At 34.5% G+C, this 19577-nt stretch overlaps 1 protein-coding gene across 1 annotated transcript in view; it reads right to left on the reverse strand.

Moving 5' to 3' along the window:
- The window catches only part of LOC111537963 (rhotekin-2), a 45855-nt gene that overhangs the window by 5474 nt on the left and 20804 nt on the right, over positions 1–19577 (reverse strand). The window contains exons 4-7 of the mRNA XM_023205139.1: positions 18508–18614; positions 17453–17584; positions 5204–5369; positions 156–263 (exon numbers count right to left, since the gene is read on the reverse strand). Coding sequence (XP_023060907.1) covers positions 156–263; positions 5204–5369; positions 17453–17584; positions 18508–18614 — 513 coding nt within the window. The remainder of the gene's footprint in view (positions 1–155; positions 264–5203; positions 5370–17452; positions 17585–18507; positions 18615–19577) is intronic.

Consider the following 19577-nt stretch of genomic DNA (forward strand, 5'->3'; position numbering starts at 1 on the left):
CATGAGTTCCTTAGTCTATAATCATAGTCTTTTTTCATTCATTTTGATTGTGCCCTGAAAATTTTAGCATTTTAATGTCAATAGAATAGGCTGCGTGAGTACGGACAATGTTGTTTTTGTTATCCTGCAGCACAGAAAAGACAAACCCCACTTACTTATATCATGGTAGACTGAGGTTGCCTCTTTTGTCAAGAACAAAGGTGGTTTCCGTGGTGACATAATCTCAATTTTCATAAGTTCTTCACAACAATGCTTCCATTGGCCTAAGACAGACAGAAAAAAGGTAGACCGGTTTAAAACATAAATGTGAAGATATGTATTTCATTTTTAATAGGTAGCAATACATTTTTGCTTTGAATAAAAATCAGTGAATTTATAAATAAAGCACTTCCTTAAGGGAGGCTTGCAGAAAAACCTAGTACTATCCATAATTTCAAAGTCCAGTTCTGAATATAAAAGTAATCTATTTAAAAAATAAAGTTCGGCCAGGTGCGGTGGCTCACGCCTGTAATCCCAGCAGGTTGGAAGGCCTAGGTTTCTTCTGACTGGTAACATCTGAGGTCAGGAGTTCAAGACCAGCCTGGCCAACATGGGGAAACCCCTTCTCTACTAAAAATACAAAAATTAGCTAGGTGTGGTGGTGCAGGTGCCTGTAGTCCCAGGTACTCAGGAGGCTGAGGTAGGAGGATCACTTGGGGGCGGAGGTTACAATGAGCTGAGATTGCACCATTGTTCTCCAGACTGGGCAATAAAGGGAGACTCCATTTCAAAAAAAAAGAAAAGAAAAGAAAAGAAAAAGAAAAAAAAATACTTCTATGCAAACATTAAGCTAAAAGCTCTAGGCTATTAAATACAACACTATTTCACTAAATGGTTAATAACTACTTTAAAACTTCTATTTATTGCAAAAGTTTGTGCAGGTTTTCTTTTTTAAATATTAAACATTAAGTATTCAAGACGCTGAAAGGTTAAACAATCAACTGAAATATAGTTACCTAGAAGGAAATAGAAAAAAACATAAACGAGTGAGGTTCTCAAAAATGGTTTTAACTATGAAAATTTTGATTAAGAAAGAAAAATGATTTAATAGCTGTTCCTTTAAGATGATTATCATGCTTTTCAAAATCATTTAACTTTAGAAAAACACTATATTTTCATTTAGGTTTTAAAAGGTATATAAAAACCTATTATTATAAAGTCATATCACTCAATAAAATTCTGAGTCTTGTTTTAGGAAGGACACATTAAATAAAAGCATTTGAAATCAGAAAAAATACTCGAATAAAATCTTTCAACTATTAAGTTAAAATTTAAGTGTGGACATTAACTTTTATTTTAATTCACACTATTTTAGTCTTAAATTTTTTAGATTTCTCCTGAGTGATGTCTAAAAATTTAATCTTTTCATACTTATTGTGCACCTGCATGCTGGATAGCAACTATGCTAGTTCCTACAGATCTATATATTAATTTTATAAGAGTAAGTTACTGAGGTTCACCTTCTTATAGCCTATCTTATACCAGTAGAAAAGTAAATGTAATACACCTATGTTGTATATCCATATTTAATATCCAATTTGATTTTTTTCTATGACTTAAAAACTAAGGATACTTCATGTTTAATAAAATTACTCATTTTTGTTGTTTGTAGTTGAATATACTATCATAGTAATATGATAATACATGCATAAATTTAAAATCCACCACCATTTGTTAAGAAACATAAAAAAGCCTTTCAGTATGTTTTATTATGATGCTAAGCACAGAATATGGTAAAAATTTCAAAATAAGCCACATAGCAACTGATGAAGGGAATAAATTCTTGAGTACAAGGCTTCAAAGGTTGATCTCTAGAATGTTAGGATCTGAGATCTGATAACTTATTCCTCCCCACACTTCCTTTTATAGATAAATATATAAAAGTCAGTTTTTTTCTTCTTGGGGGCAGGAAAAAAAACCCCTATCTAATGGAAAAATAATGAAACACTTTAGACTGCACACATTTCTGTCACATTCTTAGAAAAATTATTATAAAGTACAGTATCTTCTCTGTATTGATAAATGAAAGCATTTCATTGTTAAACTAGTATCAGAATACGAGTTACAATGAACACTGGAATATAATGCCACATTATTCCACGTGTTACTAAAGTCAGAGGTACAAATGTGTTCATGGGTCAAGACTTCACGATTGAACCATTGATTTTGCCAGCAAATAAATCTCTATGCATAGCTATACATGCTAGCCAATATGCTAACATGAAAACAAGGGCGCAATATGAAATATTAAATGGGTATGTTTTGTTCACGTAACAATTTATATATTGAAGATGTTTCCTAAAATATCATTCACTGTTATAGTATTCCCAGTCAAAATAATTTTTTATGCTATGCTCCTAACTCAATATTTATACTGTTAAATATTTTTAAAATTTTAATGTTCCAAATCTATCTTAATTTTTGATATCTTTGACCTACCATTCATTCTTTGCTCCATTCCTATTGACCATCCAGAACACGTCACTCCTCTTTTACATGTTTGTTAACCCACAAATATTAAAAATAGCTATTACATCCCCCTTGCTACCAACATCCACCCAAGGCTATTCTTCCTTAGGCTAAACAGATAGATTTCCATAAGTGTTTCCTCCTGAGTTCTAATTATCACACCCTCCTGGTTTTCTATTCTTAAATAGCGCCAAATAATTGAGATTTGCTCTCAATATTAAATTTCTCTTACTTTACTCTGCCCTGAATATCTATCCTGTACTTTGTTCTATGTACTATACTTCAACCAGAATCACTAGAGGTTGCACCTGTCACTAGGAAAGTTAAAATTTTAAAGTACAAGTCAATTTTTTAGTATGGTATAAATACCTCCATCTTTGCTTCATATATCCATACACAATGAATTCTGAATTTTGAAGTATAAATGTAATAGAATTTGTACTGTAAAAAGTACATAGGTTGGCAGTTTTTATGCAAAAAAGCATTAAATACCAAAAAAGTAACCAGACCCAAGAACCAAGTTGTCATCACTTATTATGTTGACAGTACAAAAACGTCATGAGATTCTTATTCCTTCAAATCCCCATTTTAGCATGATAAATTATTTCACATAATCTAGAGAATGAAAGCATGAGATGATCATCTAATAGTAACTGATATCTAGACTACAAGATTTTGGTATCATCATCTTCATTTACCTCTCCCCCTGTTTTTATGCACATAACAATTATAAAATAGCTGGGCACAGTGGCTCATGCCTGTAATCCCAGCACTTTGGGGGATGGAGGTGGGCGGATCACCTGAGGTCTGGAGTTTGAGACCAGCCTGACCAACATGGAGAAATCCCGTCTCTACTAAAAATACGAAATCAGTCGGGCGTGGTGGCACATGTCTGTAATCCCAGCTACTCAGGAGACTGAGGCAGAAGAATCGCTTGAACCCAGGAGGCAGAGGTTGCAGTGAGCCAAGATCGTGGCATTGCACTCCAGCCTGGGCAACAAGAGCGAAACTCCATCTCAAAAAAATAAAAATAAAAATAAAATAAATAAAATAAAAATACCAGAATCACTTCTAAACATAAGATAGTCATTTATAAGACGGATTCTCTAAGACAGAGCATTTAGGAAAATGGTTAAAGTTTTAGCTATGATTAGCAAAAGCAAGGAAGTTCTTGTCTTTTAAGTTACACACCTGAGTTTTTTTTTTTTTTTTTTAAGACAAGTCTTGCTCTGTCGCCCAGGTTGGAGTGTACAGGCGAGATCTTGACTCACTGCAACCTCCACCTCCCAGCTTCAAGCGACAAGTAGCTGGGACTACAGGCACGTGTCACCACACCTGGCTAATTTTTATATTTTTAGTAGATATGGGGTTTCACCATGTTCATCAGGCTAGTCTTGAACTCCTGACCTCAGGTGGTGCACCTGCCTCGGCCTCCCAGAGTACTGGGATTACAGGCATGAGCCACCATGCCTAGCCTGAAAATTGTAACTAAATAAATGTGGTACACGCTGATAAGCATGAAATGAATATTTGAACATTTATTGAGTTTCTAGGGATGATACTTAAGGAAAACAAGTCCTAAACAATCCAAGAAAGCCATGGAGGGAATCCTCTAGTTCAATGCTGTGAACCAGAAACCTCTTCAGGCCTAAGTTTTCTCATCTTCAGAGCAAAGGGAAATAATTTCTACCCCGCAAGAGTGTTAAGAGAAATAAATGAAATAATCTGTTATATGGGAAATAATCCATAAATTTAGATCCCTTTCTTGCCTCTTCCCCAACTTCTAACTTGAGGGCTGCAGCTATTACCTCTTCTTTCTAGTGTTCCAGAAAACAGAATTCCTAAAATGTCTGTCCCTAGGATTATTTCTATGAGTTTCAGAAATAATTTTCTTTTTGGAAATGTCTCAACTTTCTATGGAATAGCATTCAATAGACAAAATACTGGTAGTATCCATCAGCAGACTTTGTTTGATCAGAAACAGACATTATCAACATTCTACATTTTCAATATAATGATAATATGCTGTTAAGACTTATTGTCAGTAAACACAAAGAACTGTTACGATTTCAATATTTTCCTGTTGATAAAATTCCTCCTTGAGAAATATGAGAACCTCATATATTTTACACACTAGAGTCCTATTACATTACCATCCCATTGTTTTTATGTCCATGTCATTGGACTGTATTATTGAGATGAGAAAATCATGTGTGTGTGGTTTTTTAAAAAAAACCTGTCTGGATGATGTCCAAGAAGATGGTAATGCATCTGGAGTTAAGGGAAGGCTACAAAAGTGAGACTCTTGAATGTTTCAATATTTTAGGATCATCACTATCCTGGAAAAGTTTCTTGTTTCTCAAATGGCTTCTTATCCCTGGATCAAACACATTGCCTTCAACAGTTAAATCCTAACATTTTGAGACAATATGGTCTGACTGTTTTAGTGACCAAAGGAGCTTCAAAAAGTAGGAGGTAGAGATGCTAGAATCCAAACGTATACTACACAATAGTCAGTCAGGCACTGGAAAGAGATTGAGAGCAAAAAGCATCACTGCATTGATGATATACTACCATTTTTTCAAGAACGTAAAAAAGTTTTGCTACAAACTATAAGATTATAATTGTAAGACTGCTGTGCACATCCTTTTAGGCTACATAAATACACAACTAAAAAATCTAAATATCTATTTACTAAGATCAAAGAAATGCTGCCAGAAGGCTTCCATCCACTGCTGAAGATCTTCTCTGTTGTCAACTGCAAAAATCTGAGTTACAGCTTGTCCAGGAACAGGATTGATGACAGAGAAATTATGGGTTCTTTTCTTGGCATCCTTATCCATTGCCCGGATCCTGGTTTCCTAAAATTTAAGAAAAAAAGTGGAGTTTTGCATGAGAAAATTTCTGTAATGATCAAACAAATGTTTTATTGCTTAGCGACCATATTTACACCTGATGTAACCATGATCTTATTGCTGATCATTTGAAATTTAAAACATGTAATTTTAAGAATTTTTAATATTCAAATATTCAAATTTTTAATATTCAAAATACTCCAATCTAGAAGATTTTTTAAAAAGAATGCTTTATATAAAAAAACTGAATAATGTCTTAAAGTATGCTATATATAGCACATATGCTAAATTACATGAGATTAAAACATAACCCCTGTTTTGATCTATCTCAGTTTAAGTGGAAGTTTGCTGTCTTTTATATACATCTTAAAATTTCTAATAAAACAAGTACAGCATGTTGTAACTATAATGTGGATTATACATTAACTATATTTCAAATTAATAAAATAATCAGTAAAGTATGTTTCTTATTCTAATATTCATGCATCATATCTAGTGCTATCAGTTAAAGCAGTAAAACCATAACTTAGTGTTTACTGTAGCAAGTTAGGTTTTCCTCATTAACATTTATTTTGTATGTAACATTCATTTACAAAGTTCATAGCTAAAGATCCATAAAGTAATATAATCTTATAGTTAAAATTAGTTTTAAAGTGCTAAGTACAACACTACCACAAACGCAATGGTTTCATTCACGCTGACAGTCTATACCTTTTTTTGAGTGATACCAGATATGCTATTATGATGACACTTACTGATTCTATACTTAGAAGATTCTGAGAAGTCTATTCTCAAGTCGCACATATGCACAGCCATGCCACATGGTAAGCTAGCAACTACATGTGGTTTTGACCAAGGAATATTGGGGGATAAAGTCTGTACTAGAACTATCTATTACACAAAGATAGAGATTTGATGCTTAGATAATGATTCATTTACACTATTCTAGGGCAATGCTGTCTGGTATAAATACAATGTTAGGCTTTCATACTAAGCCTTCAGAATCCAGTTTGTATTTTACACTTACAGCACATCTCGATCTGGATCAGCCACATTGTAAGTGTCTTAACAGTCACTACGGGATAGTGGCTACTGCACTGTACATAGCGGTTCAACAGAATCATGGTTAAGCCTACTGTAATGTGTGACAAGAATATTTTGGCTGGTAGTAATAAAAGCTGATTAAGAATAGAAAGAAATTCTTCACTGAGTAAAGTGTGACAAGAGGCTATACAGTCACACACCAAAACCTACATATACATATAATGTGGATATTATGTGGTCATTACAGAAGTAGCAGGGTTAGGAAGAAAAGCTACCCATTCCCCGAAAAATGGATAAATACAGGCAGGTGAACACCATGTATACTACGCAAGGAATTCCTTTCTGAAAGAATAAATTCTTATGTAAAAACCACAGGGGAAAAAATGTATGTTGTATAAAGAGCAACATAACTTTGAACCTTTAGAGTATCACAAAATATAACGATAGTTAACCATGTTAGAGACAGTCTATCCCGTCACTGTAGAAATCTAGGAATGTGAGTGTCTTTAGAGGGCTGTAATGGGACTTATGCCCAGTATCTTGATTTTATCATAACAGAGTCTTTTTACACTTCTATGGCTTGGTAATAAACTTCGTGAATTAATTCTTTTAAGTAATTATTTTTATTACGTAACAGATTTTGCCCTAAATGGTATCCTTGGAGCTCAAAGATGCACCTAATCATCCACTGTGAATATAAAGCTTATCTATAAGCTTTGTAGCTAGCAGAGAATGACTTAAGCTCTAGGAAGAATCTTTGATATGCTACTCTTATCAGACTAATCGAAGGTTAAATCATAGTGGGGGAAAACCCTCTATTGTATTAGAAAATAAAAAGTATTCTTGTTACTGAAATTGTGCTTCCCTGCACCAATTCCATTCTAATAAACATTTCTGACTACTTTTTGTATAAAGGATTAAAGTGGATTCAATTTTTAAATAAGGGAAATTTGATTTTTATCGATGAATTTGGATATTTTTACCAAGGTTTCATTTCAACTGAAACCACTACATAGAAAATCTGATGAACTCAATCATTTATATCCTTCTAAGAGAATATAATGCAAAAATATATAAATACTACTATATATACTCCATTAATTCTGGTAGCCATAAACATTGCTACATTTTTAAAATATGAGAGGGTTTCAAAAGGTACAAATGAAATGCAGAATTTGAATTAACTTCTATGTTATTATCCAAAATAATTTACTGGAAAATTTTTAACCAAAAAATTGCATGTTGAAGAAAAAGTGATTAATACAAGTGAAGTTTCTTAGAGTGTCAGACAGTTCATGCAAGCTGTTTTTTCAGTGTGGGAAAATATCAACAATAGCGCTCAGGTCTTCAATTCTCAAAAAAGGGAGTGATTAGAAAACACTAAGGTGAATTTTAGGACTGTTATTTACGGGCTTATGTGTTTACGTAAGGGAAGTATCTCCTCTTAGGGTATGAAAACAAGGAACTTGGTAATTCTCCGCCTTCCCCCATATTTCTGCCACCTAAAATATTGCCTCGTACTCAGTAAATGGCTAAAAAATATTTAAAGAATAAACAAATGAAATAGGAAAAGAACAACTCAAATAATGATTAAAAAATTTTGTACCGGAAGGCCCAGTTCCTGGAAGTAATCTCCAATCCAATTCTTTATGAGGAAACATGTTCTGTGAGAAGTATTCTATTAAGCCTAGCGTTTCCTGTATTGTTTTTGCTAATCTCAAAACTTTAATTGATCTAGGAGGTTTTACAGTCAACTTTCCTTGATTTGTAAATAGATTTGAGATTATTCACTGTGAAATTTTAATCTGTAGCTGGGTTTGCTTTTTGTCAGTCTGCAATTTTTCACTCCATGAGATGGTGGTGTTACCTAGAGAATGCCAAGTGAAATCAATAAAAACATTATCTGGGAAGTCAATTTTGTAATAAAACAAAAACTCTAAAGTCACAGGAAAGTTTCATTTAGGTTTTAAAAAATTATTATTTTGAATTAAAACTGTACTTCCTTCCACCTCTTCATTTCCCTGTACATGGAAAATTACTAGAACAGGACTCGATTTATAAATTATTTATGTTACTTTTGACGATACAACCCTAAAAAATGCACCCAGATTATGGTCCCTAAATACTCTTTACTACAAAAAGGAAACAGTGCTTTTTGAAGAAATGACTGATCCTCAGCCTGGGCCAGGAAATGTATAAGATGATTCAGAAATATCTTGTCCTATCAGAAATCTAAGATTCCTTGGGTTACGTCAAAAGGATTCAAGAGTCAACTCTAAGGGGCTTCTACCCGTCAAACACTGGACAGTTAGAACATCGACTAGAACAGCAACGGCAATGGACAGACACATGGCTTGTCTTTAAATCCAAAAATTCATAATGATATTTAAAAACTAACTCATTGGTCACCTATGAAAGACAGTAGGAAACTATCTCATTATTTTGGTAACTGACATATAAATGGGAAAAAACAAAGAAGCAAACAAACAAAAAAAACCCAAGCACTTATCCTGTCTTCCCTACAAGAATTATACTTCAGGGTAACCAAAGAGCTGATGAAGTAGAGACATTCCAGCTATAAGCAATGCAAAAAAGCTACCGGTTTGCAATCCTTAATGAAATAAAGGATCTAAACGATGCTCATCAGTGGTTGTTAAGATGAGCGGAAGACCTAGATATATGATATGCTTCTTGATGAAAGTATATGACCCTTCCTAAAATGTATTCTTACTAACCAACGAACAAATCTGAATATGATCCAAAAATGTAAGAAAAGGGCAGGCTGGGTGCAGTGGCTCAAGCCAGTAATCCCAGCACTTTTGGAGGCAGAGGCAGGTAGATCACCTGAGGTTAGGAGTTCGAGACCAGTCTGATCAACGTGGAGAAACTCCATCTCTACTAAAAATACAAAATTAGCTGGGCATGGTGGCGCATGCCTGTAATCCCAGCTACTGGAGGGAGGCTGAGATAGGAGAATTGCTTGAACCTGGGAGGCAGAGGTTACGACGAGCTGAGATCGCACCATTACTCTCCAGCCTGGGCAACACGAGCAAAACTCCATCTCAAAAAAAAAAAGAAAAGGAAAAGAAAAATGGCAACCCAGGGATGCAACTAGAAAAATCCAGACTATGGAAAAACCCTGTAGGATAAAATATCAATTTCTTCAGCAAATAAATTGTGCATGGTGTGTGTGTGTGAAGGGGGGATTTTGAGGTGTGAGTAAACATAAGCCAACATATTCATTATTAGTAGTAGTAGTAGTAGTATTAAATTCAGGGGTACAAGTGCAGGTTTGTTACATAGGTAAACTTGTGTCACGGGGGTCTGTTGTAAAGATTATTTAATCACCCAGGTATTCAGCCTAGTAACCATTAGTTATTTTTCCTGATCCTCTCCCTCTTCCCACCCTCCATACTCTCTGATAGGCCTCAGAGCGTGGTGTTCCCCTCTACGTGTCCATGTGTTCTCATCATTTAGCTCTCACTTATAAGTGAGAACATGTGGTATTTGGTTTTCTGTTGCTGTGTTAGTTTGCTAAGGATAATGATCTCCAGAATGATTTATATTCCTTTGGGTATACACCCAGTTAATGGGATTGCTGGGTTGAATGGTATTTGTCTTTAGGTCTTTGAGGAATCAACACACTGTCTTTCACAATGGCTGAACTAATTTACACCCCCACCAACAATGTACAAGCATTTCTTTTTCTAAAGAGACTTAAAAGACCTATCAATCAACCATAATATGTGGCCCTTATTTGGATCCTAACTCAAAAAACTTAAAAAAATTGAGACTGGGGATTTTAAAGACTGCCTGGATTTTTGACGATATATTAACTACATATAATTATATCTACATATGACAACTTATATATAAAAGCATAAATTTTCTTAAGGGTGACAACTGGAATATTACAAGCAAAATGATATGGTCTCTAGGATTTGCTTCAAAATATATGTAATGTGGAGGCAATGTGTGAGAGTACAAATGGGTTCATTTATACTATTCTATGTATAAATTACCTTGAATTTTTTTCCAAAGTAAACAATCAAAAAATAAAATACAAACACAAAAACCAAAGTCAGTCTATTATTAACGCCTCTTTCTTGTAACGCCTCTTTCTTGTCTGTAATGCAGATAATATTTCATATCTTCCTTACAAACATGCTGTAAAGATAAATGAGTTATTTGAAAAGTGCTTCATCTGAAGTCCTGTTAATCAGGAATGAAGACAAAATGTTGGTGCTAAGAACAAGTTTTAGACTTTATATACACTCTACTGACAAAAAAGGATGTCTTCATATATATGACAAGGAATGTTTGAAATATGTTTGAAATATGTAATCCATAGCTATAAGTTAAACCAGCCATGAGGTATGATTAGTATCAGTTTAATATAATTATTTTAAATTTATATTAATTAAATCAGATGTAAACTCCTGCAGGAAAATGTTTGAAAAATTATTTTTGTTATATTTACTTTTAAAAATCTGAATAGTTGATACGATTAGATATTAAGGAAACTAACATAATTGGATTAAAATCCCATGTGCTCCATAATAATTTTGCTTTCTAGGGTCTATGATAAATATAATAGTTAAAAAGTATTTTCAAAACAATTTAACCAAGGTCTACTACAGTAACTAGTGTTATTGACTTGTTTAGTACAGATTTTATTAAAATGAATGATGTATATGATATTTAAAACAAGAAAAGGCTTGATCTCAAAGACTCACACTTTTTTTTAACCATCACACTCCTCACCCTATTGACAACAGATAAAGCTTTGGTTAACAAAATGCTTTCTATAATGTGTAGGAAATTCAGTTAAGTACCTGTTACTGAGAATGTCTTGCTCAAGAACATTCTTGTGAAGTTTTCTGAATTTGAAGCAATCGCTTTGAAGTAAATCACCCTTTCAAATTTGGATTGAAAATAGGAGGGGAAAAGCTTTTAGGCTTTTCTTCCCTTAATGTGACTATTTCCACAGACGGCTCTCTATGAAAATTAATGAACTAACTTAGCCTTACAGGAAATGCCATTTAGAAGGACAAGAATTATAGCTTGAGAACAGATCCTGTGATCTAAATAACAGAACTATTATTTATATACCTTAGCAACTGTGAAATTTATGTTTTCAAACAATTTTTAAAGTAGCATTAAGGAAAATTATTTTCATGAGAAAAGAAGACAACCAAAAGACAAAAAACTCTGATTTGTATGTAATGTTTAACATTATTAAGCTTAAAGATCTTAGAGACCAACCATTAGAAATATACTAAAAACTAAAAGAGAAACACTATTCTTTTTTCTTGAGACGGAGTCTCACTCTGTCGCCCAGGATGGAGTGCAGTGGTATGATTTCAGTTCACTGCAACCTCTGCCACCCAAGTGCAAGAGATTCTCCTGCCTCAGCCTCCCAAGTAACTGGGACTACAGGTGTGTGCCAACATGCCTAATTTTTTGTATTTTTAGTAGAGATGGGGTTTCATCCTGTTAGCCACGATGGTCTCAATCTCCTGATCTTGTGATCCGCCCATGCTGGCCTCCCAAAGTGCTGGGATTACAGGCGTGAGCTACCGTGCCCAGCCGAGAAACACTATTCTTAAAAGTTTTATTTGATCCTTACCTGCTGTATCAGAAAATACCAAACTGGCTTTTATCTTTTGTTTATTTTAGAATACATTGTTCAAGACCACCCTAGGCAACATGGTGAAACTCCGTCTGTACTTTAAAAAAAATTCTGGGGTAGTTAAAACTTTTAGGTAAATAATAGTTACGGGTCAGTAGCTATCCATTTTGTAGGCACTACCAACAGGGCACAGAGAAAACTTCAAAAATTAGCCGAGCATGTTGGTGGGTGCCTATAATCCCAGCTACTTGGGAGGCTGAGGCAGGACAATAGCTTGAACCCAGGAGACGGAGGTTGCAGTGAGCCAAGATCGTGCCACTGCAATCCAGCCTGGGCGACAGAACAAGACGCCATCTCAAAAATAAATAAATAAATAGTTAAAAAAAAAAAAAAGAATATACTAAAAAGCTGGGTATGGTGGCTCATACTTGTAATCCCAGCACTTTGGGAGGCTGAGGCAGGCAGATTGCTTCAGCCCAGGAGTTTGAGACCAGCCTGGGTAACATGGTGAAACCCTATCTTTACAAAAAATATAAAAATTAGCTAGGTATAGTGGTATGTACCTGTAGTCCCAGCTACTAGGGAGGTTAAGGAGGGAGGATCCCTTGTGTCTGGGAATTGGAGGCTGCAGTGAGCTGTGATGGCACCATTGCACTCCAGCCTGAGTGACAGGGCCAGACCCTGTCTTAAACAAACAAACAAAAAACCAAAAAGACAATGCTAATAACATGTCTCCCTTACAAATGTGCAAGGTAAGAAAAACAATCAAAACATCTACCTTAGAAATTAAAAACCAAGTAATTTAAAACATTGAATAGATTAAAAACCTACGAATTTATCACTATATGAGACAGTGAAGGTAGGGCAGAGAGGAAGATAACACTCATCTGCTACCCCTGGAGAGATAATACCAGCTCCAATATATATTACCAATACTAATGCAACACCAATACATGAGACCAACTTCTTACCCTGAAAATTGGCAATTAATATATCAAGTATTTATCCTGCCTTTTCACAAGAGACTGTAATTCACCCCTAGTTTATAAGAAAAACTTCTTCACAAAAAGAATGCCAAAAGGAAGGACCTATGTAGAAGGAAAGTAGTATGAGAAAATCACTCAGAATCTCCTGTGTAATAACTGATTTAGGCAAAGACAATCACAGGTGGCTAAAACCATTATGTGAAAGACTGTTAGGAAACCAAGACAGTCACACAGTGCTAAAGCGTCTCCTCACTGACTACTTGCTAGTTGTAAAGAGGGAAGATTACTTTATGTTGGAGAGAGGGCATCACCAGCAGTGGCGACAACCTGACATCATGAGCCTTCTAATGGGAGGCTCTATAAAGTACCTGTCTGTCATCAATCATAAAATCTTCTAATAAAAATGTTTTACATAAACACAATCAAGCCTCTAGACCTCATTTACAAATCAGAAGAACTGCAGAGGATGCATAATCCCTGAATAATCCCGGACTGAAGACCTGAGCTAAAAGGCCATTTTGGGAAAACGGGAAAATCTGAATATGGACTGAATATTAGGTGACATAAGAAAATTATTTTTAATTTTCTTAACTGTGATAATGGTATTACGATTATGTATATATATGCAGGCCCCTATTTTTATTAATAGGAGTTACATGTTGAAGTATTCAGGAATGAAGTATCATGATATCAAAGTCTTAAGTTCAAATGGGTCATCAAAAAATATAAATTTAATCAAAGAGATAATGTAAATACGACAAAATGTTAACTGCTGAGTCTAGGTGGTATATACATGGGCCATCAGTATAGTTTTTTTTTTCTTCAACTTTTCTGTACATTTGAATCATTTTGTAAGCTGAGCAAAAACAAAAATTACTTTAAAAGGAAAAATAATTACATAACAGTCATGTTTTAGGAAGTAACAAATATATTTCTTGACTGGAATAGTGCTTGATGTTTTGAATAAGAAGATCAGTGAATTCACTATTAAGTGGGAAGTTTTCAGGTGAATGGAAAAATTCAAAGGAAGCCTGAGGTACAAGTAAGAACTACAAAGAGAAAAAAGCTTCTAAAGAGAAAAACACAGGAAACCAACACTGGAGAAACTTAAGATGGCAATATTGCAAAGAAGGAAAACAGAATACTTTGTCATCAGTTTTATCTTTGAGATTAACAACCAAATTATGTTTTTTTATAATCTATAATAATAATAAATATATCTTTCCAACATTAACTCTTATTTCATGTTCTAATTTTAAAATGCTCTTTTGTACTTTAGATAGAAGTTATGTACAATGGAAGAGATAGTTGAGTCATCAGTCCTCAAGGTCAAATGTAGCTCACATTGTCTCCAAGTACAAGGCTAAATCTATACAAATTAATAAATTAATAATTTTCCTGTGATATGTAATGGCCAATTGTGGAAGAAACACTAGAATTTGTAAGTCTGCTGATTTCAGTCATCTTAACAATGGCACTGATTGACTACAAAATCTCATTAGTCACCTGGCCATCAGCCTTTATTACCACAAGAAAAAGTAAATCAATTAAAAAAGGTCAATTCAGTCAGGCCATATAAACATTGTCACCACTTTTCTGGAATTAGATCCTTGTCATCAGACTGAAAATACAGACACACTGATTACAATAACACAGTTTTATTATAAATGTTCTCTTAAATTTAAATCATAAAGTTTCCACACATGTCTAAGTCATCGCCTATAAGTCTACTGTGGCTTCATGCTCAGAACTTCATTTTACAACTACTTTTTAACTTTCAAAATTGATTTACAGTGATAACGAAGAGAGGAAAAAGTCTAATTCTGCCTTCCAAATCTAGTCTAGCAGTATGCCTATGAGGAAATAGCAAAAACAGTCCATGAATTTTTATCTATTTTTTCCTACTCATTAGGAAAAGGGTGAGCCATATAATTTTCCTTACTAGTTTGGAAAGTTCCATCTGATCTCTATTTCTTCACTTGTAAAACAAATACTATACCTGTAAAAGAGGGCTGCCATACCTGCTTTGCCTATCTTAAAGGGCTGAGATAAGGCGAGTTGAATTCCTTCAAGACTGTCTTCAAATAAAACAAATGACTTTTAAAATATCATTTGTTTAGATTACATTTTAATTTATTTTATGACTGAATATTCTATGGTATAAAATAGAAGAAAAAAACTAGGATTTCATTTTTACTCCTCAGCTATTTAGTAAAAGCCAAATCAGACATAATCACATATATAGAACTTTTACCAAAATTATTTAAGCTGAATCTAGTGAAATAATTAGTTACATATAGATTTGGAGAAATTCTAAGAAGAAAACTGGCCTGGACTTTAAAAAAAAGTCAATGTAATGAAAAGCATAAATAAATAAAGGCAGAAGGTGAAGGGCACAATTTAGATGAAAGGAATCCAAGGAAATGCTGACCAGATGCAGTACATGATCCTTGATGAGGTCCTGGATCAAACAATAAAGAAAAATTAGAAAGGATATTGTGGGGACAATTAGAGCAATTTCTTTTGTATATTAGAGAATAAGTATCAACAACAAACTTTTTGAGCATGACAATACTATTATGGTTACGAAAAACTGTCCTTGGTTTTAGCAGAAATATGCTAACATATTCAGAGAAGAAATGTTATTTGCAACTGATTTTAAAATGGTTCAGAAAAAAATTTTAACTAGAGAGAAAGCAAATGTGGAAAAATGTTAACAACAGCTGAAGAGTCTAGATGAATGGTATACAGGTGTTCATTATTCTGTTTCAGTTTTTCCACATGAAATTTTCAAAAGACTAAAGTGTGAAAAACTGGCAGGAAAGACAACTCTGCACAAACCAAACAAAATAAAAAAAGTTGGCAAGTAACGAAAAAAGCATGTCAATTTTTCATTAATAAAATTATATATTTCAAAAACCTACTTTTCTAAGCCAAAATAGATTCATTATAATACTGAGGTATTATGTCCTTATTTGTTTTGTCAAAACAAAACAGTTTAAACAAAACAGTTAAATTAGGTGAATTTATATAATAAAAAGTCTCACTAAAAGACTTCCTGTAGGTAAAAAGCAATGTAATTTCTAAAAGCGGAATAGAAATAGACAAAAATGTTATTATTGAAAAAGATCATGAAACTAAAGTCTTCATAGATTAGTAGACTGGTACCCACAGGTTTTCAGGAATACAACTATTATATAAAAGGACATACAACTTTACATTCTTCTTTAAAGGATAATTTCAAAGACGAGGAGAACAAACGTGATGCCTCATGTTTCATCACACACTTCAACCGCCAAAGACAAGCAAAGTAGAACAACTAGAAACAATTAGGGGCAGCCTGTAGGCAAAAACCATGGTATTTCGGTCTAGAAATGCAATTATTCTAGAGTAGGAATGCTCTAAAAATTGAGGAAAGAAAAATCCTCTAATCAACACTAGACTTGAATAATAGACAAAGCTAAATTTAAGACCGTGAAGTAGAAGAAACTAAGTCTGCGTTATATTGAAAAGTTGTCCTATAGGATTCTAGATGAAAAAACTGTAGCTAGATTTCAATAGTCTCCTTTGTATCAAACCACTATATATATACTTGACAAATTCTCTAGGTGGTGTGGTACTACCTTTTTTTTTTTGAGACGGAGTTTCGCTCTGTCGCCCAGGCTGGAGTGCAGTGGCGCGATCTCGGCTCACTGCAAGCTCCGCCTCCCGGGTTTACGCCATTCTCCTGCCTCAGCCACCCAAGTAACTGGGACTACAGGCGCCCGCCACATCGCCCGACTAGTTTTTTTGTGTTTTTTTAGTAGAGACGGGGTTTCACCGTGTTAGCCAGGGTGGTCTCGATCTCCTGACCTCGTGATCCGCCCGTCTCAGCCTCCCAAAGTGCTGGGATTACAGGCTAGAGCCACCGCGCCCGGCCGGTACTACTTTTTAAATGCAGTATAAGCACTCAACTATTCTAAATGGACTGGCAGACTTTTCTATTCTGACACAAGATTGGACAATTGCCCATCAATCCCATAAGAAATCAGAAAGTATAGTCAAGAATGTCTTTTTATGGCTTCATTTGAATACTAACTAGAAAGAGCATCACTATAACATGAGCTTAAACAATTAAACAATTTATGTTTAATCTCTTAAATTCATAAAAAAATTAAATATACTGTTAATGTGGAGTTACATTCTCTGCTTTAAAACCTATTTACTGGTATAGATGTCCATTACTATGTTTTCTTAGGAAATATACATTTTCTTATAACAGATAAGCTCTAATAGAAAAACAGAAACAGATTAAATTGTATTTATGAAGTAATCTGTTTTTACCAGTGCTTCTCTTTTATTTATAAGACAACAACAATGTAAACTGCACATACAAAAACAAACTTCCTAAGATGTATCTTTTTTTCTCAAAATAGCATTTCCTTTACCTTGTTAATGGGTACTACCAAAGCTGGTTCCACTTTAGCTTCAATTTCCTCTGGACTGTAAAAACAATAGAGTTTACCTCCTCGCAAAACACAATACAGCCTTCTCCAACTAATCAGACCTTCTACCATTTGCTGGAAAAAAAAAAAAAATCAAGAGACTATCAATTTTAAGTTATCACTTTAAATTCATCAAAATACTTATCAAAGTTAAATTATTTAGAATTTTTAAAATGTGATAGAATTATCCATTAATTTGATATACAAAAGGTCAATTGCTCCAAATCCAAGAGTATGTTAATATCAGAGAAGAAAAGTTTGGAATTAAAGGCATTAAGTGAAATGGAGGCAACGATCACCACCTAACTTTTACACACATAAAACCATAATGGTGTTTTAGAAAAGCTAGTCGGTTAAAAATTAGTGCCTAGAATTCTATGGCAATTCATCAAATGACTCAGGAAAATTATAAAAACAATTCTATATGTTCAAAATATTATTTTCCCTTACTGTTCTCAGAGTATCGGAAAATGTCAACTACCCTGTAAGAATGCAAATTTTCTTTCCTCCTAATGGAATCTTTTAGAAAAAGCTATTGATTCATTGAAGTTCGCAATTAATTATTTACTGAATATAAATAACTATGGTTATAAATAAATCAGGAGTAGGTGGCACAGACACAGCTCTGGAAGCTCCGAGTCCTAAACCGTGCCAAACGCTGTCTGCCAGAAAGACCTTTATGCAAAAGGTGTTGAGCAGACCTCATCAGTTTCCACAAGGAGCCCTCTGTTGCTGATTATCCTGTTCCTGCTATTAATGAAGCAGAGGAGCATGGAGAGGTAGCACCTTAGCCATCAACATTGCAGTAGATCCCTCTCTGCCTTGTCATTCTTTTCACCCCACATCCCCTACAGTTTATATCTGATAACATTTAGAAAACTGACATTTAAAAAAAGGCTTAAAAAATACTTCTCAGTATCAGAAGGTGAAACAACTGCCAGTATATTAAGATTTAAAGTAGAGCTACAATTGTTGTAGGATATTTAAAGTCCTCTAACCTGCTGATTAAGAAATCCTGCAAATGCATCCTCAGCCATACAAGCTGGCTGGGCAACTAGTCGGCAGCACATGTTGCCATATAGGGGAAGCCAAAATGAAGACTCCTCTATTTAAAGGAGAAAGAAAAAAATCAAGTTATAAATATAAGTTTATTTAAGGTCATCATACATTTTGATTTTTCTCTTTTTACAATTTTGTTTTGCTTTGTACAGAACATATTTTAGAATTACTTTTATGTAAAGATTCATCCTACCCAAATACTAGTGCCATATTTAGTGAGAAAATCAAATACGAGAATAGAAAGGACAGGATAATATTATAACTGATCGTTTACAGCATGCTACCACCTGAATAAATATGAACTCTTTAGTCTCTTGTTTGATTTTAATTATTCAATGAAAGCTGTTCAGAGAATATAAGTGATCTCATTTAATATAAAAACATTCTAATAAAGTAATTTATGTTTGTCAAATTCTAATTTTTGCTCTGATTTTCATTATAATAATTAGAAAGGTGATCCTCCGAATGAAACATTATTTCACTTTGCGAGGCCGAGGCAGGCGGATTACTTGAGGTCAGGAGTGAGATCAGCCTGGCCAATATGGTGAAACCCCATCTCTACTAAAAATACAAAAATTAGCTGGGCATGGTGGTGCATGCTTGTAGTCCAGGCTGCTTGGGAGGCTGAGGCAGAAGAATCGCTTGAGCCCGGGAGGCAGAGGTTGCACTCCAGCCTGGGCAACAGAACAAGACTCCATCTCAAAAACAAAGCAAAACAAAAACAAAAAACATTATTTTAGAGAACTTAAGATAACGTAATCAACATTTTTGGCCCTTCCTCCTCCCCTTCTCTTGCTGAACAATTCAGTCATAAGCCATTAGGTAGACCCCAACATAAACATCTGTGCCAAGACTGGAGAAGGAGCTATGGTGTGCTGGAAAGGGATGATGGAGACAGACAGGCAGAGTGAGAATGGTGAGTAGCAGGGGCTGCCTGCAGGAGGTATCAGCAGCTGAAGGGGCTGAGAGGGTGATGACACTGGGGCGCAGCCTAGATTTGGGACTCTAG

This window comes from Piliocolobus tephrosceles, chromosome 9, assembly GCF_002776525.5.
Source record: "Piliocolobus tephrosceles isolate RC106 chromosome 9, ASM277652v3, whole genome shotgun sequence".
NCBI classification, from domain to species: Eukaryota; Metazoa; Chordata; class Mammalia; order Primates; family Cercopithecidae; genus Piliocolobus; species Piliocolobus tephrosceles.